Genomic DNA, 22365 nt, shown 5'->3' on the forward strand with positions numbered 1-22365 from the left:
CAAAATCATCAAAATGATCCAGTTCTAAATTCAATCTTTAAGAGGGATTAGATGAAAAAATAGCAAAGCTAATTAAAAGACATGAATTGGACTGGGCCATAATACATTCTAACATGCTTGTCACTATTGCAGAGAAGCTCTCTAAAACCTTCCAAAGAAAGAAGAAGAAAGAGTCACTAAAGTCATGAATGTACAACTACAGCAACTTAGAGACCCTATTAAAACACTTTTCTTCTAACCCTGGCCCAAAATGAAATGCCTGCACTTGTTTTTAGCGCAAAAGCCATGGTCTCTTCAAATGAGAGTGCCATACATTTAAATGGAATTTGGAACATGGCAAAACTAAAAAGGAATAGGAGTGCTCTGACAATTATGAGAGGGCATTTCCCCCAGCTCCTCACCAATACCTTAGGGGAAATTGAGACAACAATCAGAGGGGAAACTTCAAAGGCCATTGTAGATACTGGGGCTACAATCTCTGGTCTTTACCCTACCCTTATTCATTGCCCTCTCCCTGGGAGTATAAGGTCAATTCAAATAGTAGGGGTTTCTAATTTACCTTTGCAAATTTTAAAATCAGAGTCGCTAACCTTTCAGTTAGGAACTATCACAGGGAAACTTGTGTTTCTCCTAGTAAAACGTGCCCCAATTCATCTGATAGGAAGAGATCTTTCAGAAGCCAGCAACGCTCATATTGCCTTTTCACAAAAAGTGAAATGCTTCTAGGTTTAGAAAATTTAATGCTGAGGAAAATCTAGTTACTGAAAAATAGATGCTTATAAAATCAGTGGTTCACACAGACCAAGAAAAAATGAATGACCTGTTATCGCCAGTGCCTAAAGAATTATGGTCATCATCTTCTTCAGATATTGAAAAAATTAAATTGGTTACTCCTATTAAGGGGACTGTTGGCAACTCCAAGCCTCTACCTAATATTTGACAATATCACTTAAACCAGAGACATTAAATGGAATAAACCCTGTTATTCAGGAATTTCTTAAGAAGGGACTTATAATTCCTTGTACCGGTCCTTGTCACACACATCTATCTTACCGGTGAGAAAGGCCAATGGGAAAGGTTGGAGATTTGTTCAAGATCTGAAAGCTGTAAATAACATTGTGATTCCTCTTTGTCCTGTAGTCCCAAATCCACACACTCTGCTCTCAGTCATTCCAGCCAATAGCTGCTATTTTTCAGTAATTGATTTATGCCTTCCTTAGTATCCTAGTAAAGAAGGACAGTCAGTACGTTTTTGCCTTCACATGGGAAAATCATCAATATACCTGGACTGCCATGCCACAGGGCTATAGTGAGAACCCCACTTACTTTTCTCAAATGCTCAAAACTGATTTAGCTGATGTAAATTTTCCTGGTGGTTCCACTTTAATTCAATGTGTAGATGATTTGCTTTCATGTTCTTTTTTTTAAAATAAATTTATTCATTTTATTTATTTATTTTTGGCTGCGTTGGGTTTTCGTTGCTGCACGCGGGCTTTCTCTAGTTGTGGCAAGCGGGGGCTGCTCTTCTTTGCGGTGCGCGGGCTTCTCATTGCGGTGGCTTCTCTTGTGGCGGAGCATGGGCTCTAGGTGCGTGGGCTTCAGTAGTTGTGGCACACAGGCTTAGTTGTTCCGCGGCATGTGGGATCTTCCCGGACCAGGGCTCGAACCTGTGTCCCCTACATTGGCAGGTGGATTCTTAATCACTGTGCCACCAGGGAAGCCCCTGCTTTTATGTTCTAGAAATGAATTGGATTCTCAAAAAGACACCATCCATCTGTTACAACAACTAGCTTCTAAGGGACACAAGTTGCCTAAAGATAAACTCCAATTTGCTGACCTGTTGTAAAACATTTGGGCCGCTTTATATCTAAGGAAGGACTATGAATCAACTCTTAAAGAATTAAAGAGATTTTAGCTTTCTCACTTCTCCGAAAAAAGAAACAATTGAGGGGACTTCTGGGTCTGACTGAATATTGTAGCTATTGGGTACCTAATTTTCCACTTATTTCTCAACCTTTATATGCATTACTTAAGTCTGACCAGCTTGATCTGATTGAGTGGATGCCAAAAGGAAAAGAGGCCATAAACACCTTAAAATCCATCTTAACTCAGGCACTGGCTTTGGGTCACACTAATTATAACTTGCTCTTTTTTCTCTTTGTACTTGAAGTTAAAGGAACTGCTTAGGTGTATTACTCAAGAGCATGGTGATAAACAGCGACCCATAGGATATTACAGTCAGCAATTAGACTCAGTAGGAAAAGGACTTCTACCTTGTATGAGGGCTATTTCAGCAAAGGCTTTCTTATGTAAGGCTACTGGAGAAATAATAATGGGGTCTCCTTTAATGATTTATGTCCCACACTCAGTCGAGGTTTTTCTAAACTCTCACCACACTCAGCACTATTCTGTAAGGTGACTAGCTTCTTATGAAGTATTGTTGCTTTCTGTACCTAACATTACCTTAGTTAAATGTAATAATCTTTTTTTTTTTTTTTTAGTGTCCCTGGGTGGGCATGAACCGCAATGTAATAGTCTTAACGCTGCAACTTTGCTTCCAGCACCACCGGAAGAAAACAACCACGACTGCATTTTACTAACAGATTATCTTCTTGTTCCAGGTATGATTTATAAGAAATTTCTATTGGTAATGTTGATTTAATTAGGTTCACAGAAGGACCCTGTTTAAGGGATGAACAGGGACATTACTGAGCTGGATATGCAATAACATCCACAGTGGACATAAGAGAAAGCTCTTATTTACCAGAAACAAAGTCCGCACAGCAAGCCTAATGAATCGCCTCAACCCGAGCTTGTAAACTAGGCAAAGCCCGGATAGTACATATATATATACTGGCAGTTGTTATGCCTTTGGTGTGGCACACGACTTTGGAATGCTATGGAAACAAGGGTTTTTAACCACTTCAGGGCAGCCTATGAAAAATGGAAACAGGTTGCAGAGTTCTTAACTGCAGGTTGTAGTTCTATACAACTGCCAAAACAGTTGACAAGTATTAAAGCACTGGGGCATCCCAAATCTAACATTAAGGAAGCTAAAGGAAATTAGCTTGCTGATGCTGCAGACAAACAGAAAACTTTGAAAATTCATCCTGGGCTTCCCTGGTGGCACAGTGGTTGAGAACCTGCCTGCTAATGCAGGGGACACGGGTTCGAGCCCTGGTATGGGAAGATCCCACGTGCCGCGGAGCAACTAGGCCCGTGAGCCACAGCTACTGAGCCTGCGCGTCTGGAGCCTGTGCTCCGCAACAAGAGAGGCCACGGTAGTGAGAGGCCAGCGCACCGCGATGAGGAGTGGCCCCCGCTTGCCGCAGCTAGAGAAAGCCCTCGCACAGAAACGAAGACCCAACACAGCCAAATAAATAAATAAATAAATAAATAATAATTAAAGGTGCTAATAATTAAAAAAAAAAAAATTCATCCTGTTCAGCTTTGAGAACTTCCATTGCTCTCTGTGAACCCTGCTAACCCAGTAAAAGATTTCCTTCCATAGGCTCAAGAAATCGCCACTAAAGAAGATAAACAGATGTGGCTACAAAAAGGGGGAATTTTTGAACCCATCACACAAATATGCTTTGGACCTGATTTTAAAAACCTATAGTGTCTGTTAGAGCACAATGGCTGTTACTCCAGCATGTATATTCTTTAACTCATTAGGCACCCGAAAGTTGGTTTTATGGGGAAAACTATAAGTTTGGAAACATTCTCCCATGGTGGCTCATAAAGTATGTACTCACTGTACTCTGTGTCCTAAATATAATCCCAGAAAACCACTTAATGGCGCACAAGGCCACATTCTTCTTCCTAAGGGACCCTTTGAGGTATGGCAATTGGACTTTGTCCAAATGCCACCACCTCGAGGATATAAATAATCTTGGTGATGATCTGTATGTTTTCACACTGGGTTGAAGCTTTTCCCTGCAGGAGAGCAATGGGTATAACAGTAGGTAAATCACTATTGGAAATAATAATTCCTGTTTGGGGAATTCCTTCTGAGTTACATAGTGACCAGGGACTCACTTTGCCAGACAAATAATTAAATCTATTTATGACATTTAGCCAATAATGCAGCATCTTTAATGCACTTATCACCCCCCTCCAATCTTCAGGATTGTTAGAAAGAACTAACAGCACTATCAAAACTCAACTGACAAAACTCTCAGGGGCTTTTAATCTTTCATGGCCAGAAGCTCTCCCATTGGTGTTTCTCAACCTTAGGTCCACTCCTTTTGGTAAGCATCAACTGTCTCCTTTTGAAATAACCGCTGGACGACCTATGTGCCCAGATGAAGGCATGTATGAACCAGCATTGCATGAGGGTGTGATATGTTGCATTATCGTCAGGGACTCGTTAAGGCACTTAAAGAAAATGAAAAGCTGGTAACATTCCTTTCACCGTGAGCTCCCAGGAGATGAAGACCTTATGGATCATGGACTGCAACCTGGAGACTTTGTCCATTGGAAAAGGCATAAGTACAAGATGCTTTGCAGCTGCGTTGGAAAGGGCCATATCAGGTATTATTAACTAACCCCTGTGCTGCAAAGCTCAGAGGAGTAAACTCCTAGGTTCCTATCTCTCATTTTTTGAAAAGGCTTCTGCTCCTAAATGGACCGTGACCCCTGTTTCTGACACCTGACTTCGACTAAGACAAGCTTCACCAAGCTGGGATGAGAAGAAGTCGACAACAGTAGCAGACAGCTAACCCAAGAGTCCAGACCAGCCTTGGAAGACCCATCCTACTGGTTCAGTTTACCAACTGCCTGTCTCTCTGTCAACATTGAGAGTTATTGTTTTGCTTTTGGCTATACTTTTGACCCAGTGTTTAGGATGGAAAGAAAATTCTTTAGTAAAGTTGTCACAGAGTATAGCTACTGGGGGCCATTTAACCGATTGTTGGACTTGCAACTTTGGGATCACTTGCATCCTCAGGTTTTGTCTTCATATATGGCATTGGAATTGACCCACCTTCCCAAGAATGGGCACATAAATATCTTAAGAGCTGACAGGTAGAAGGTTTATGCTTATTGGGATGTTATGTTATCCCATTGTCTATATAAAAGAGATAGATAAAACTCCTTTCTCTCTCCATTACAGAAGAGATCAATGTTATTAGGATACCAAGATACTTGGTAGCAAAGTCTTTTGAGAATCTTGATTCCTAGTGAAGGAGTATATGTAAAGAGAGATATGGTCATAAATCTATCAGCCACCCACTGGTCAAATAGCCAAAGAGACTACAAAAAGCATTGCAGCACAAGAGACATCTCTCAATTCCTTAACCTAAGTAGTATTGGATAATAGTTACCTTCGATATTCTTTTTTTTTTCTAATCTTTTTTTTGTTTGTTTGGCCTCACCGCTTGCAGGATCTTAGTTCCCTGACCAGGGATCGAACCCGTGCCCCCTGCAGTGGAAGCACGGAGTCCTGACTACTGGACCACCAGGGAATTCCCTACCTTTGATTTTCTACTGGCTAAACAAGGAGTTGTGCTATTGCTCACACTACTTGATGCACCTATAGCAATACCTCTGCAGAAGTAGAGATGCTCCTAGATAAAATTTTTAAAAGGCAAAATGGTTATGACATTAAAAAAAAAAAAAGACCCTTTTAATGATCTGTTTAGTTGGCTCTCTTCAGGATTAGGTAATTTTTTTTGCTCTGTTTTACAGATGATTATTATTTTCACTGTATGTATTATTATCCTTTTCCTGGCTATCAAGCTACGCATGGCGTGTATCACTGCTTGCTTAAATTCTACTGCTAAAAGTACACGTACAATGTTTGTGCAACAAGTCAATATGATTGATAACATGTATAGCCTATAAAATGTTTCCCTGTCACTATATACCTCTGTGTCAGCCACTCCTATTTAAATGACTGTTGACAACTCCAAGCCTCTGCCTAATATTCAACAATATCCACTTCAACTAGAGGTGCTGAACAGAATAAGACCTATGTTGATGAAAAATTAATCAACAGTCAATCTAAAGGAGAAATAGAGAATTCTATTCGAGCCAACCTGAGGATTAGAACCACAGAAAGAGTTGTTCAGAAAACTCTGAGGACTATTCCGCCTGTTAGAAGTTATATACATTTTTGAGACAAAGGGTCATACATTAAAATGACACACTGACATCTTACATAAAGTTCACCAAAGATACATAGTCCAGATCTGCACATAGGAAGCAGCACCAGGTCACCATGACCCCTTACAAAATTAGGAAAGAATTGAGAATTTTATCGTCTAAGGAGTTACATTGCTGGCATCGAGAAGGAAAAAATTGATCTCTATGGTTGAGCAGACATTCCTGCCTTCGAGGAGGTCTGGTTAATGTATAATGCAGATGCACATTGCCCATTGGGGAGGGCCCAATACGGGTGGGGAGCATGTTATGCTTAAATTTTCTTATCCTGCCTTAAAACATAAGCTCTCCCCCAGGGCTATTGTGTCCTGTTCTCTCTTCCCCGCTGGAGTCACTAGAGCGCCTAGGGACAAGTCATGCCTGGCGATGGCCAGAGCTTCTTCCACTAGGGGAGGGCTGGTGCTGCTCTGCAGGTAAACAGGAGGCCCGTGAGGGCGGGTCCATGCTGGAAAGGTAGTGTTGTGTGGCTGACTGCACCTGACAACGAGAGGACAGGCTGGTGTTCCCGACACAAACCCAGTGGGCTCCTGCTGTACATGCGTCCCAAGAGAGGGGTTTCTGGGGAAAGAGGAGGGCCTTGTGTCCATCATTTCATACAACTCTGGTCTGGACACCATCAATTAAGAGTAAACAAGAAAATTCCTGCTCACACAGGAATGATGAATCAGCTATACACGCACTGAGCACTGACTGGATACCCACTGTCACACAGTGAGAGCACAGGCTGACAGTGTAGGTCCCTGGACCCTCCCTCAGCGCCTCATATCCCCACAGACCAAGGCAGAGCCTGCAGAGCACAGAGTGGGCGCCGACTGGACGTGTGCAGCCTACACCTGTACTGCAGCCTCCCCGGAGTACAGGTGTGCCACTCTAGGGGCGCGGGAACGCAGTTGCAACGGAAAAAAGTTTGGAGACCGTCCATAGTTAGCTTTCTTGCTTCATCAAAATTTTATTAACAAAACCAGAGTGGGGGAGGCAAGGGTGCGCAGACTCCGCAGCCCCTCCCAGGCACAGAGAACGGAGAGGCAGAGAAACAGACAAGGACGTGAGGAAGTTCCCAGGCCCTATGGTAAGGGCAAACAGGCGGTCAAACGGTGGACGGGCGCAGGACGAAACTCAGGGACCGTGGGAGGAACATGAATGGCAGACCAGACAAATGTGGGCTCCGGGGCCGCTCCCGCCCGCGGCGCAGGGCGGGAGGGCGTCTGGACCGCTGGGGCTCAGCGGTCGGCACTGGAGCGCAGGTCGGTTGTGAGCGGGTCGTGCTGGATGGTTTGATGCAGCATCAGGGCCAGTAAGCCCGCCCGGTTGGTCATGGCGGTGCGGACGTTGCGCTCCTGCTCAAACAGCTCGTCCAGCTTGTACCACTGCCGGGGGCGGGCCAGGAGGAGCCGTGAGAAGGGGCTCCCGGAGCTCGCCGCCCCGCCCCGCCGCCCCGCCGCCCCGCCGCCCCGCCGCATCCGCCGCCGAGACCTACCACGCGCACACGCTCCAGGTCCACCTCGGCACGCCGCAGCTTCTCCCAGCAGTAGTGGCGGTTGCACTGGCGCTTGGGCAGGCGGCAGAAGTCACCCGTGAGCTCGAAGACGTCACGTACAAGGGGGCACCCGCATACCTCGTCAGCTGGCACCTGCAGGGAGACCGGGGGTGGGCGTGAGTGCGGGGTGGTGAGGCAGGAAGGAGGACGGGAATTGGGGGGGGACTGGGAAGGAATGGAGGGGGAGGAGGAGAGGAGGAAGGTGGGGGGAGGGAGGAGTAGGCGGTGATGCAACAGGAAAAAGGAGAGGCATGAAGGGCGAGGAGGCAGGGCAAGTGGGAGCTGTGGAAGTGGGCCGGCAGGAAACAGGGAAGCGGGAGAGGGAGGAAGGGAGAAATGTGGCCCGGGGGGAAGGAAGGGGGACAGAATGGGGAGAGCTGAGGGAAAAGCTTACTTTGGGGTCCCGTGAGTGCTCGGGGCACAGCACCTGGAGCCGCTTGCAGTATGTCTTGCTCTGAGGATTGTAGACGTCGCAGAAGAGTCGTGTGGCCCTGGGGGGTGTGGAGCAGAGAAGGTAGCAGAGGAAGCGGAGGGTGGCGCCCAGGCCCGGCCCCGCTAACCCCCGCAGCGCCCACACTCACCCCTCGATGCGAGTCGGGTACATGGACCCAAAGGACGTCTGGCTTTCGTACTGGAGGGGTGAGCACAAACGGAGGGACTGTGGATGTGCGCCGCATGCCCTCGCGAGACGGCACCCCCGCCCCCAGGGACCCACTGATGTCCCCACACCGTCCGCCCCCTCAGGCCGACACCCTGACCTTGGCGTAGCAGCGCTCCATGTGGCGCAAGGCAACACGTGGGTTGATGGGGTGCCCGCAGGAGACGCAGAAGATCTGCAGGTCCGTGTCATCGCTGTCACCCTCATTGCTCTGCACGGGGTGGGGGGGACGATGAGGCCAGGCGGGAGCAGGTACTGGGCCCTGCGCCGCACCCACGCCCGCGCCCGCGCCCGCTCACCTCCTCGTCCTCGCGCACAGCCTGCTGTTTGGCCCGCAGGATAATGGCCTCGAGCTCGTGGAATCGGCGCTCCATTTCCTGAAGGCGGGTGCGGGCGCTCTGCTGCTCCCGGCGGATGCGTTCGAGCAGCTTCTTGCCGTGCTCCTCAGCAATGCAGGGGCTCTGCTGCCACTGCTGGATGCGCTGGGGGAGGATCTCGTAGATGCGGCTGCAGGGAGGCAGTGAATTGGGTGAGCAGAGAAGGAGGCAAGGCAGTAAGATGAGCGGTGTGATCCAAGGGCGCAGAGCAGATGGGTGACTCAATGGTGAAAGGATAAGTAACCAGGTGACTGAAGGGCAGATGGCTGGGCGGACAGACAGACGGACGGGGGAGCAGGTGGATGGCCCGGTGGGTGCCTGGTTGACTGAATGGTGACTGACTGGCAGACACACAGAGGGCTCTGGTCATGCCCCACCCTGTACCCCCTGACTCCCCTGAACCCTCCAGCAATGACTCACTTGGCTGCCAGCTTCATGCCGCAGTCGTCTGAGCAATACTTGGAGCCGGGCTGGGCAGCGCGCACACAGCCAGGGCCCAGGCACTGCGGCAGCGATGCAGGGTCCTTGGCGTCAGCGCGCTCCGGGTGTTTCCATTTGTCCTTGTGCTTCTGCTTCTGCCGATGCCGCTTGTATCTTTCTTCCTTCTGTGGGACAAGACGGGCCAGGGCAGGGCGCAGCTGAAGTCAGCCCCGGACCCCTGTTTCCCCCTGCACCCCAGCCCTTCAGCCCCTGACCTTCGCCCTCCCTCCCCACACCCACTGCACCCTCTCGGTCACCTTCTTCTCAGACTTCTTCTCCCGACGCTTCACGTGCTTCACTTTCACCGCCCTCTTCCGCAGCGCAGGGTCCAGGAACGGGGACTCCTCCGTGTCACTCATCCAGGGCTGCGAGTGAGGCATACGCTGATTCGCCTGCTCCACTCGTGACTTCCCCACCACCTGCTCGGTCCCCACGTCAGCCTTCCATACCCTCTGCCTCCTCCCTCCTCATTAGGGACACTCTCTGCTTCTGTAACCTCTACCCTTCCACCATGGGACGCTCTGTCCGCTCACCAGGCCATGGTCATCAAAGGCCCCTGCACAGAAGTCCTGGTACAGGTCAGGGTCCAGTGGGAGGTCCTCGTCCGAGAGCGGCTCGGGTGTAGCCGTAGCCTCAGGCGGCTCCTTGACTGCTGCTGATGCCACTGCCCCCTCGTCCTCGCGGATGCGCCCCAGCTTCTGCGATGGCTGTGGCTGCTGCTGCGTGGGCAGTGGCCGGCGAGGCCTTGGCAGGGACTCTGAGGGCGTCACCGGCGAGAGCTGCGGGGCAGAATCTCAGGACTGGCCCTGACCGCCCTGCCCGCAGGCCCCGCCCGCCCTGGGGGGCTGGACTCACCGAGGAAGGGAAGTACTTGTACGATTCCTGTGCCGGCAGGAGGAAGGCCCAGGTCAGCCCCAGGTGGATGGAGGGGGCCCTGCCCTAGCCCTTCCCACAAGTGCCCGACTCCACCAACGAGCCCCGCCTCGCCTCCCTAGACACACCAGCGCCCCCCGCCCCCCATCGCCAGGACATGCTCGGCCCTGCCCCAGCTGCGCTGATGTGTCTGACCATCTAGAGACGCCTGGCCCTACCCTGCGCATCTGGGGTTGGGGGCTCCCCCGCTAGCCCAGCACATCTGGTCACGCCCCGCTCGTCCTAACCAGCCAGGTCCCTCCCCACCTGTCCGTATGCGATTAGGTTCCACCCCACCCGGCCCACCCATCCTAGCCTCAATCAGCTCTTCCCAGACATCCTGGCCGCCCCCCGACCCCGCCCAGCTCTGCCCATGCTCACCCGGGCCCGAAGCTGGCACTGACGCAGCCGGCACTTCTGCCGGATCTTGTTGGGGCCCCCAAACTTCTTCATGTCTCGGCAGAAGTCACAGTGACCACAGTCCTCGGTGCGCCGGCAGGCCTCACACTCGCCACACATACGGGCTGACCGTTTGATCTGCTGCTGCTGCTGGTGATGCTAGCGAGAGGCGCCCGCAACAGAGCTCAGGAACCGCGCAGGGCCTGAGACGGCATCACCTCCCCTAGCCCAGCCACCGCGGCCACTCACCTGGCTGGGCGTGGCCACCAGGGGCTGTGGAGAGGATTTGTGGGGCGAAGCAGAGCCCCGAGCAAGCATGGCCCCAACCCCTGTCCCTGACCCCGCCCGGCGCTGCAGGTCCAGATCCGGGGCAGGCCTCCTGCGCCCTCCACCCTCATCCCGGGGCTCACTGCCGTCTCGCTCAGTGCTGTCCCGCTCCCGTGACTTCTTGTGCCGATAGCGGATCTCCAGCTTGGGGTCCTTCTCTGCGGGGTAGAGGGTGGAGCCAGCGTGGGTTGGCACCGGGGGACGTGGATGGCCCCAGAACACTTTCTTCCTCTTCTCTCCTCTTCGGTCCCGCCCGCCTGCCCTGTCTCCCTGCTGCAGGGCAGAGCTGTCCCTTCCGGTGGAACTTTCTATCACAGCTCACGACGGAGCCTCCATTCCGGCTTAGCACTGACCAACAACCACTCTGCCCACAGACGCAGATCACTGCTCCCCGTGAACCGCCCTCCCATGAAGGCGCCTCCGCCTCCTCCTCCCCGGAAGCCCCAGCTGCCTGCCCGCTCCACTCCGGCCCCTCACCTCGGCACTCCCGGCAGTACCACTCCCGGATGGCCTTGGCCATCTTCTCAGTGATCCGGATGCAGTCCCCATGAAACCACTCATTGCAGTTGTCACAGCCGCTGCGGAGGGTGGGGCGAGCGAGGGAGATGTGAGGGGCCGGACCCAGCGGCCTCTCCCCACCCGGCCGGCTGTCCATCCCGCCCACCGCTCCCCGGCTCACATCATGAAGCAGTTGATGTCTGGTTTGCGGCAGATGCAGTAGATGGGCGCGTTTTCCCCGTTCTCTGACTTGCTGTCCTCCCCGGCATCTGGAGGCTCTGGGTCCGAAGCCTCTGCCTCCTGTGGGAGCCCCCATCATGGCTCCTTAGAGGACCCCCATCATGACGCCTCACCCCTCCAGTACAGCTCCATCACGGCTCGCCACAGACCTCAACAGTCCGCCAACAGACTTCCCACCACGGATCCTCCTACATCCCTCCATCATAGTCCGCACAGAGCCCCCCCCATCACTCACCGCTGACACCCCCTTACCCTGCTTATAAACCCCCGTCACTCTGCCTCAGACCTTCCAATCGCTTACCCCACTGACACCCCGTCACTCTATTCACCCACTGAGCTAGCTTCTGCTCGTTACAAACACCACATCACGCCCCCGTCATGGCTCCTCACAGACCCCCATCACCGGCCCGCACAGACAGCACGCTTCCCCTCAGATCCTCCGTTACTAACCTCACAGACAGCCCCGCCCCCCTAGATCCCCCGATACACTCATCACGGCTCACTCCACACTGCCCAGTACAACTCTTCGCAAACCCCTCACCACTCGGCACAAAGAATCCCCCATTCGGACCCCCAAGGAACTACCACTAAACTTCCATTACGGACCCCCATAATGGCTCATCACGTAACTCCCAGATGGTTCACACACGAGTAAGAAAATCTGACCATCAGACCCCCTATCATTCTAAGGCTCGAAACAGCCCCCCGCCCCATTCTGCCCACTGACTCCCGTTATAGTTCACCACAAACCCCCATGCGTCTGCCGATGGACACCCCCATTTCCTACCCCACTGACCTCTACCGCCGACTCCCTCCTGGGACCTCGTACTCACCATCTCTCCGCTCCCAGCGCACCCCTTCACGAACCCCGTCAGCGACCCGCGAACCTACACAGACCCCCTCCGCGGCGTCCCCGGCCGTTGCAAAGGCGCCTATAAGCACTTCCGCTTTTCGACGCTCCTCCCAGTCACCGTACTCCTATTGCGCAGGCCCAGTGCGTCGGCTCCGCGACACACAAGTCGGTCGCCCGCCTAGAGGTCCGACAGTCTCTCAGGCGCCGCCATCTTGACTACTGAGACCGTACGGCGGCGAGTCCATATATTCTCAGGAAACATGGCCATGCCTTTATTTCTGGAGGCCTCCATCTTGGAGTCTGATTCCGTAAGATGGCGTAGTCCGTACGTTCACTGGCAACACATGGCAGCGTCCTAATCGGCTTCCGAGAGGGCGCCGCCATCTTGGCGGTCGATTCCGGCGCCAGCAGCTGGTACTGCCTAGATGTTCACAGGGAAAGGCGCCCGCTTTAGGAACACTACCTGGATTAAGTGGGTCTCATATCACCGTAAAATCATTTTTCCCTTCTGCATGTACCAATCGGCGCCGGCATACTGTGTGCCTTACGCTGGGAAGGAAAGCAGTCCCTTTGTCATATGCCTCCCACATTACCTCTGATTGAAGAAATTTTTGTGTATTGGGGGCTGGGGAAGCCAGTCAGGCTCATACCTGATGTGGCCTGAACTTCATGTAAACTGGAACAGCCTGACTTATGGGCTGTCAAATATATGTTGTACATTTGTTTTAACCATTACAGTAAAGCATGCCCACTCTGACAATAGGGAGAAATGCTTCCCTTCCTATGACACCGATGCTACCATTCCTTGGAAGAAAAGTTCCCGTCCCAGATGCCAAGGTCATGCTCACGCACTGTGTATCTGATAATTTGTAACTATATATCTCTGTTGAAACCTTGAAGTCAATGTCTGATATATGTTCTTTGTTCTGACATGATACGAAACTGCTGAAAACCATGCTTCTCTGGAGTGTTTTCTTCCTTGGTGGAGGCTGCACTCCTGCGCCAGTCCTCAGCTTGGCGCGAATAAAACTCTCTTCTATTCTTTAATATAGATTGTTTATTGATTATCTGTGTTGCTACCTCCCGCCACTCTTTCCAGCTGTCACTCCTCCCAGCAGTTCCTTAGCCAGGCCTCGCAAGATGATTCAGCCTCTGGGCCTCTACAGCAGCATTCATCCATCAGAATTAGTCCAGAGCAACAATCGATGGCCATAAATGATGGTGACCTGACCATCTCTGGTGAGAATGGCTGGACAAAAGTAGACTTTGAAATCAGGGACCACCAGCTTCACCAAGTCTTCCTCTGACCGCACACAATGGGTCTGTCACTTGGGGTGCTTAGCCAATGAACACACCAAGAACTTTCAATTAAAGCAGAAGCATTTATTACTTGTTTATTACTAGCGACAAGTAAGGAGACAGATAGCTCTCAAAGCACTGTGTCCAAAAAAAAAAAAAAAAAGGGACTTCCCTGCTGGTAAGACTCTGCGCTTCAAATGCAGGGGCCATGGGTTCGATCCCTGGTGGGGGAACTAGGATTCCACATGCCACGCGGTGTGGCAAAAAAAAAAAAAAAGCACTTTTTCCCCGGGGAGTTTTAAGCCTGGGGTAGGCATGATCATTATAATGAGGCAAAGGTTACTCTAGGTTGCCCAAAACTGCAAGTAAGTAGGTGCTTGGTAACTTGTTCTCACTGTGGTATCTTGTTGACTGGAATGCACTGTAACATTTTTGGAACATCTGGTGTCTGCAGCTTTCTGCAAATTAATGGCTAGTTTCTGCAAAACAAAGCACACTTTGGTTTAACCCCATCTCATCCCTACTGCTGCCTAGCTGACACCCACCACTACCGGAGTGTAGTTTCCTCAATTCCTGGTGATGTCCACTTTGGTTCTCTTGTTTCATATGTATTTAGTATTCTCTCCTATAAAGTTAATTTTAAATTTTTTTAAAAAAATTATGTTACGCACAGAAACGAAGACCCAACACAGCCAAAAATAAATAAATTAATTAATTAAAAAAAAAAAGAAACTACAAACTTCTAGAAAGAAACATGAGAGAATTCCTTAATAAATTTGGAGTGGAAAAGATCTAATTAAAAAAAAATTATGTTACGTATAATCAAAAATCTGTACAGATCAGAGAGCTAGACATCTCTTCGGGGTAATGCTCTAACCTGGGCAACCATGAAAATCAAATGGGGTACAAAACGTCAGTACACCTGCCCCCCTCCACACACACACTGGATACGGAAGCTGTGGTCATTATAAATGTCCACATGTCCACGTTCAAAGTCAAAATGACTTTCTTTCAGGTTGAGGAGAAGGGTCTGGGGAAAATGAGATTTTTCACCCTTGGCTGAGAGTTTTTCTGGCTTTCTTGGCTCTGGACATAGTAGCATCTTTTTTGCTATTCGTGTTTTAGATTTGATTTTTTTTTCACCTTTCCTAAACATTTTTACTCATGGTCTCTTCCACACTGTCACAGACACCAAGACACAGGGGCTACAACACGGGTTCTGTGACCTCCTCCCCAAAGGGGTTTTTAACCCACTAAACAGAGACCTTCAGATCCAGCATAAGACTTACCTCATTTTTATTAATGTAGAATTAATCTTAATTGGATTGTAACTTATTTTAATTAACATAATTTAATTTTTAATTTAGTTTTTCATTTAATGTATTAAATTAACTTTAATATAGTTGAATATGTGTTGGTAAGGTACTTAGATAAATTTATTTTATTGCCATCAATTAATGAATTTTATATAATTCAATTTTAACTTAATTACAGTTTGATGTAGGAAAATAAGTTTAAGGGAATATAGTTCAAGTTTAACTGAAATTTAATTACTCAAATTAAATTTAATTTAACATAATTGAATTTGGATTTACTAAATTTAATTTGGTTTAAAACAATTTAATATTAATTTAATGTATTAAATTCAATGTCTTGTGTATTTTTTAATTTCAATTTAATTTTGGTTTAATTTAGTATATTACATTTTATTTCATATGGTTTAATTTAGTTCATTCAATTTAATTTTACATATTTAAATTTTAATTCAAATTCACCTTAATTCATTAAACTAAAATTTTATTATGTAATTAATTACACTGAGTTAACTAAATTTATAGTCAATTACTATATTTTTGAAATATAATTTATTAAATTAAATATGATTTATTTAATTAAGAAAATACAGTGACAAAACATAAATTACCCAAATCATGAATGAAAAAGAGCCATCAGTACAGATCCTACAGATATTGACTAGAGAATATTATTCACACATTTATACCAACTTAATGTAATATATTTGACTGCTTAGATAAAATGGACAAATTCCTTGTCTTTAGTAAGACAATTTACCAAAATAACACATGAGGAAATAGAAACTTTGAGTAGCCATATAGATATAAAATTATTTGAGTTTCTGATTAAAAACCATCCCACAAAGAAAACTCCAAGTCCAGATTACTTCACTAGTAAATTCTGTCAAATATTCAAGGAGGAAAAAACATAGCAATCCTAAATAAAGTCTTTCAGAAAATAGAGGAGGAAGGAATACTCCCCAATTCCTTTTAGGAATCATTTCCCTAATACCAAACTAGACAAAGACATTACAAGAAAAGAAAATGATAGACCAATATACCCCATGAATATAGATGCTGCAAAATTTGAGGAACAGTCTCCAAGAGACCATCTTTACTTCTCATATCATGGCAGAGTTTAAGGGCCTCCAAGACCATGCTTACTTCTGACTCCAATTGCAAGTCTGGGGGTCCCCAACTAATTTGCTAGAAGGACTTACAGAACTCACTGAAAGTTGTTATATCCACAGTTACCACAGGAAGAAGATACAGATTAAAATCAGTCATAGGACAGAGTCCAGGAGGGTTCCAAATGCAGAACTTCCAGTTTTCCTCCCCCTGAGGAATCATGGACAGGATTAGCTGCTCCCAGGGATGATGTATGACAATATGCATGGAGAACTGTCAACCAGGAAAGCTCACCTGAACCTTGGTGTCCAGAATCTTTATTGGGGTTCCATTACATAGGCACTGTTGACTGCCCATGTGCCTGATCTCAGTTTTTAACCCCTCAGGAGGTCAAGCTGATACCATGTGACCCAAAGTCCTCACCCTAAATCACACTGTTAGACTTATGGCCGGCCACAACCGTAAATCACATTGACTGTCAAGTGACTAAAGATCCCCAGGCAAACAAAGACAGTCCTGTGAGGAATAACACTGACAGGCTTAGTTAGATATTACCACCTGAAACCAAGGAGGGCAAAGGGCAGACCGCTTTTTGGGCAAGGTTAAATTCTTTACTACATAGATGAAAAAGTCATTAACAAAATATAAGAAAATTGAATCCAGCAATTTATAAAAATGATAACACACCATGAGCAACTGTATTTATGCCATGAATGATCCCAGGAATGCAAGATTGGTTTAAGATTTGAAGTCTTTTGGGGGAATAGTTACACCACGGCACCCTGTTTACCTTATACATCTCCATACAGGCCAAGTAAGCAAAGCTTAATTGCAGTGTAAATGAGTCTTGGTAGAATGCCCTGCATTTCCCCCAAACCAAGTTTAGAGGTGACTCTTCAGTGAAAGAATGACCACCATTCTAATTACCCATTATATGGCTCCTCTGTTTTAGCGTTTTCCATGGGACTAGGGCTGCAGGAAATTGATATCATGATGATTGTGATTTTGCTAACTGCAATGAACTGTCTGAATGTATTTGGGCTTGTTGTCTCCTAACCAACTGAATCTATGGAAGCATGGTAAGCAACTGAACAACTATAGTAGTGATTCATGTACCCTTATTAACCACCACACTACTGCTTAAGGAACGCGTGTCCACTTGACAGTTTGGGGCAGTGAACACTAAGACTCCCTGGGATCCAGTAACAAATGCTCTTGCCTAAGTGGTGGGTGATGGGGGATTAAGTCTCCCCCATTGGCCAACCTGTTAATGAATGTTTACAGACTGGGCAGCAAGAAGTAGAATTGAAAGAAGCCACCTGACTGGTGCTTTGGTGGTTGTTCACTCACCTCCAGTGCAAGAGAAGAAAGCAATGTCATCAGGATAGTGGGACAGCAGACCCTGCTGCCTAGGTCAAAAGGCAATGTAGGCTATGGGTAGTGAATTAGGGGATTGAAAAACTGAAGTTAATAATGTCAGCAATGAGGATATAGAGCTTTGGGTAGACTAAAAATGTTATGAGTTTGTATGCTTAGCATGAGTGGGCAGCTGCAAGAAGCTTCAAGTATATGCAAAGCCTTGCTTACTGGTGCTGAGCTACTCTCTCCCTCCCTGATCTCTGCTTTACTCTGACCTTAGCTGCTTTAAAAGGAAAAATGTCAAGTAAACTGGGGAATTCCGGGTAGAGGAAGGACTCAAATTTTTACTGAGTTGGATTTGTTGGATACAGGTGCCCAAGTCATCATCCTACCATGGTGGATGGGGGTGGGTGGTGGTTGAGGCACAGGGATAGCTGATTGTACCAGGCCTGCAGGACTAAGCTGTCGCATGTGAGGAGGAAGAAAGAGCAAGCCTCGGAACCCAGGTGCTCTCCAGACACTGGGAGATACACAGGGGTGGAGGATGCATCCAGTGGGCAAGGAGCCAAAGGATAAAAAAGGCTCCCCAGTTGCTCCAGCCAACCTCTACCGCCTAGCCTCCACCATCCTCCAGCAATCCTCAGGCTCACAGCCAGAATGTAACATGATCTCCTGATAGAATTTGGGCAAAACTTACAGTGGAAAAGAGAAAAAAATTAAAGTTACCATATAGGTGAGGGCTCTAGGCCAATTAATCTACTGTTGCTATAGCTTCCTCTGCCAAATATATAATAAAATTGATGTGTTATATGCTTGAACTATAAATGCTCATAAACTTCCAGGAAACATTCTCCCCTTTGGGGTAGAGCTACAGGTAGAGAAGTATTATGGGACAAATTTCCCTACCATTGGCACCAGTGCAAGGTCAGGATATAGCACAAGTGCTTCTATCCTGATTCAAAGCTTTCTCTTAATAGACGATAACCTGTTGTTTGGCAAATCAAAGTCTCAGTGTCAAGAAAGTCTCATTTTTGCATGAAAATGTGGCAACTATGCTACAGCTGCTGTTAAACCTGTCAGCTATGTAGAATCAAAAGCAGATGTCGTCACTGTGTTCCATGGGAAGAACTCAAAAGGCATTTTCATAGCTGCAACCAGTACTTCCCTTCAGGAACCTGTTTTGTTTTGCTTTGTTTACTGATTCTTGGGCTGTTTGGTCTGTCACTTAAGAGTACAGACTGGCAGAGTAAGACACTCTTCTCTGGGGCTATGAACAAACTGCAGCTGCTAATCAGACCATCTGGTACTCATGTAGATGCTCACAGTAAGGGATTATTCTCTGATGAGACTGACTGTAATCAAGCTGCTGATCAAACTGCACTGCTCAGATCACCACCAGACATTGCAGTGCATGCACCATCTGGGATGGGCACAAAGAGAAAGACTTTGGCCTCATCTGCTCCTGATAGATTGACTACATAGAACTCTTGACCCACTTTTAGGGATACCAAGGATGACCCACCACTCCTGACACTTTTCAGCTTACAGTGAGATTCCAGTCTAATCAGCCAACTCTAGCCATACCATTTGGCCCAAGAATTAATTGGAACCCTCATACATTGGTGGGAGTGTAAAATGGTGCAGCTGCTTTGGAAAAGATTTTGGCAGTTCCTTCAAAAGTTCAGTGTAGAACTACCATTTGATTCAGCAATTCCACTCATAGATATACAGCCAAGATAATTAAAAACATATGTCCATATAAAAACTTGTAGATGAATGTTCATAGCAACAAATAACCAAAAAGTGGGAACAATCGAAATGTCCATCTACTGCTGAATAGATAAACAAAATGTATTATAGCTATACAATGTAGTATTATACCATTACATAAAAGAATGAAGTACTCATACACTATGCTATCAATACAACATGCAAGAACCTTGAAAACATTGCTAAATAAAAGAAGCAAACACAAATGGTCACATATTGTATGATTCCATTTATATGAAATGTCCAGAATAGGCAAATCTATAGAGACATAAAGTAAACATCTTTGTTTTGTTTCCAGTCTTGAGGGAAAGTATTCAGTCTTTTCCTATTAAGTATGATGTTAGCCATGGGGTTTTTTGTAGATGCCTTTTATGAGGTTGAGGAAGTTCCCTACTATTCCTAATGTGTTGAGTGTTTTGTTTTTGAATCATGAAAGGCTGTTGAATTTTGTCAAATGCTTTTCTGTGTCTATTGAGAAGATTAATATTCTATAAATATTGATTTATAAAGATTGATTTTTTATGTTAAGCCATGCTTGCATTCCTGGGATACAACCCACTTGATCATTGTGTATGATCATTTTTATATGTTGCTGGATTTGATTTGCCAGTAATTTATTGAGGATATTGTGTTTTATATTCATAAGAAATCTTGATCTGTAGCTTTATTTTCTTGCGATATTTTTTTCTGGTTTTGGTACCAGAGTAATACTAGCCTCTTTTGATGAGTTGGAACTGTTACCTCCTCCTCTATTTTTTTTTTTTGAAGAGTTTGTGAAGAATTGACATTACTTAATCCTTAAACATTTGGTAGAATTCACCAGTGGAGTCATGTGGGCTGGGCTACTCTTTGTGAGAAGTTTTAAAATTACTAAGTCTCTTTGCTTGTTATACGTCTACTCAGATTTTCTATTTCTGTTATAGTCATTTTTGGTAGTTTGTGTCTTTCTAGGAATTTGTCCATTTCAACTAAGTTATCTAATTTATTGGCAATGATTTATACTATTTTTTAAAATAATCATTTACTTCTGTAAAGTTGCTATTTCATTTCTGATTTTAGTAATTTGAATCACTTTTCTCCTTTTTTTTCTCTTGGTCATTCTAGTTAATTTGTCATTAAAAAATCTTTCCATGGGAATTCCCTGGCAGTCCAGTGGTTAGGACTCTACGCTCTCACTGCCAAGGGCTTGGGTTCAATCCCTGGTTGGGGAACTAAGATCCCACAAGCCGTGTGGTGAAAAAACAAAACAAAACAAATCTTTTCAAAGACCTAGCTCTTTGTTTTTTGCATCTTTATTAACTTACACTTTAATCTTTATTATCCTTCCTTCTGATTGCTATGGGTTTAATTTGCTTTCCTTTTTCTATTTATTTTAACCTGAAAAGCTACATTGTTGATTTGAATGTAATGGACTCTAAAAAGAAAAACTAAATAAGTGGGCAATCAAAACTCAGTTTCCAGTAAAGCACACAATAAGATAGGCAGTAATGTGGAAATTCTAGGAAGCACGCCTCCAATTTGATAGAATGCTCAGCCTCATGGTTGGGTAGGGGAATAAAAGACCCAAGCTTGCTCTAAGAGACCCAAACTACATTATTAACCCTCCTCACTCTTCTTTTACTTTCCATGCTTACCTCTGGGAAACTGGGCTACTGGAATTTAACCGTGGCAAGTAAGAGCAAGGTGTGGGTGAGGACTCAGATCTGGTGCTTCCTTTACCAGTTGGCTATGCTGCCTGAATGTGAGCAGTTGTGGGTATTGTTGACAATGATCATGCATATAAAAGCTCTAATTTTATCATTGGCAACAAATGCCATCAACTGTTTTATTTGAAGTGATGGTCTCACTATTATAGATTGTTTATTGATTATTTGCCTCTGACAGTTTTGAAAGCAGGAAGTGTGACTCTGCCAACTTGTTATTCTTTTAAAATATTGTTTTGGCTATTCTGAGTTCCTTAAATTTCCATACAAATTTTATGATCAGCTTGTTTAATTTTTCAAAGAAGTGAGCTGGGATTTTGATAGGGGTTGTGTTGAATCTGTAGATCAATTTGGGGCAGTACTATCATAGGAACAATATTAAGTTTTTCCATCCAGAAACATGGGATGTCATTCTTTCCTCTTAACACGAGCCCTGACTGCAGGTCCAGCTGGGCTAGTCTGGGCCCAGGAATTGGAGGCAGCTGGACAGCTTTCTAGGGTCTAGGGCCCAGGTCATTAACTCCCTTCTTTCCCCTTTCCCTTCCCATGTCCAGCTCCCTGCCCTCCAACTCCTCAATTGCCAGGGTCGCCAAGTAGGGAGTGTCAGGACTTTCACCTCCCTGTGCCCCAGAAAGCCAAAAAGTTGTCTTTACATTTTCAGAGCCCCTGGTACCGTCAGCCGCCGCCGCACTGGCAGGATGTCACGAATTGCAGCGACCAGTGAGGAGTGCTTCAAGGTTCGGCGTCCTGGTTGCCCCGGGCTACCAGCTCCAAGAGGAAGGTGTGTGGCGCTGTGTCTGCCTCTGGCCGGAAGTGGGCAGCGTGACCATGGGAACCTAGAACGCCGAGACCAGCTACTTCCTGTTGGCTCGAGGCTTCGAGATTCTCTCCTCCACCTCTCTGGATATTTTCGGGGTTCTGCCCGGAAGGCAAACCATGTTCTAGTACGTCTTTCCCCTTGGCAAAGTCGAAGGTCTAAATACAACTCCAATTTATACAACTAATTGTATCTTATAATAGGTATAAAGGTTTGGTTAGATCCCACCTGGTACCAGGAGTGCGCAGTTCGGGCTTTCTTAGCACGTCGGGAAGATTTGTGTTATTTTGTTGTTTATTGTACTGGCTTAACATGGGGGTGGGCGGGCAGGAGTGCCCCTCCCGGATCAGGCGGAGGAGAGCGAAGGTCGTGGTAGCGGTCAAGGTATCCCTTCCCCGCCTCCCACAGCAGCCGCGGCTCCGCCCCCCGCCGGGTCCCCTCCGCTGCCTGCGGGTGTCTCGGCTTTGGCATCGGCGGGAGGGGCCCCAACCGGAGACCCCGGGCACTCCAAGAGCTCCGCAACCCGCCAAGGAGCTCCGGAAGTCGAGTCC

At 47.0% G+C, this 22365-nt stretch overlaps 1 protein-coding gene across 2 annotated transcripts; it reads right to left on the reverse strand.

Moving 5' to 3' along the window:
* Window positions 1-7086: 7086 nt before the first annotated feature.
* Window positions 7087-12623, reverse strand: CXXC1 (CXXC finger protein 1). 2 transcript variants are annotated; one of them, XM_036823862.1, is made up of 15 exons: window positions 12424-12622; window positions 11532-11650; window positions 11330-11430; window positions 10775-11010; window positions 10508-10684; window positions 10070-10096; window positions 9748-9993; window positions 9472-9579; window positions 9155-9339; window positions 8657-8864; window positions 8458-8568; window positions 8281-8330; window positions 8094-8190; window positions 7640-7792; window positions 7087-7529 (listed from the first exon to the last, which is right to left on the reverse strand). In XM_036823862.1, exons 1-15 carry the CDS (start codon window positions 12424-12426, stop codon window positions 7383-7385), a joined length of 1968 nt encoding a protein of 655 aa, XP_036679757.1. In that variant the 5' UTR covers window positions 12427-12622; the 3' UTR covers window positions 7087-7382. The 2 variants fall into 2 exon arrangements, with proteins under 2 accessions (XP_036679757.1, XP_036679758.1); XM_036823863.1 differs by lacking the exon at window positions 10070-10096 and having other exon boundaries at window positions 12424-12623.
* Window positions 12624-22365: the final 9742 nt, after the last annotated feature.

This window comes from Balaenoptera musculus, chromosome 14, assembly GCF_009873245.2.
Source record: "Balaenoptera musculus isolate JJ_BM4_2016_0621 chromosome 14, mBalMus1.pri.v3, whole genome shotgun sequence".
Taxonomy (NCBI): Eukaryota; Metazoa; Chordata; class Mammalia; order Artiodactyla; family Balaenopteridae; genus Balaenoptera; species Balaenoptera musculus.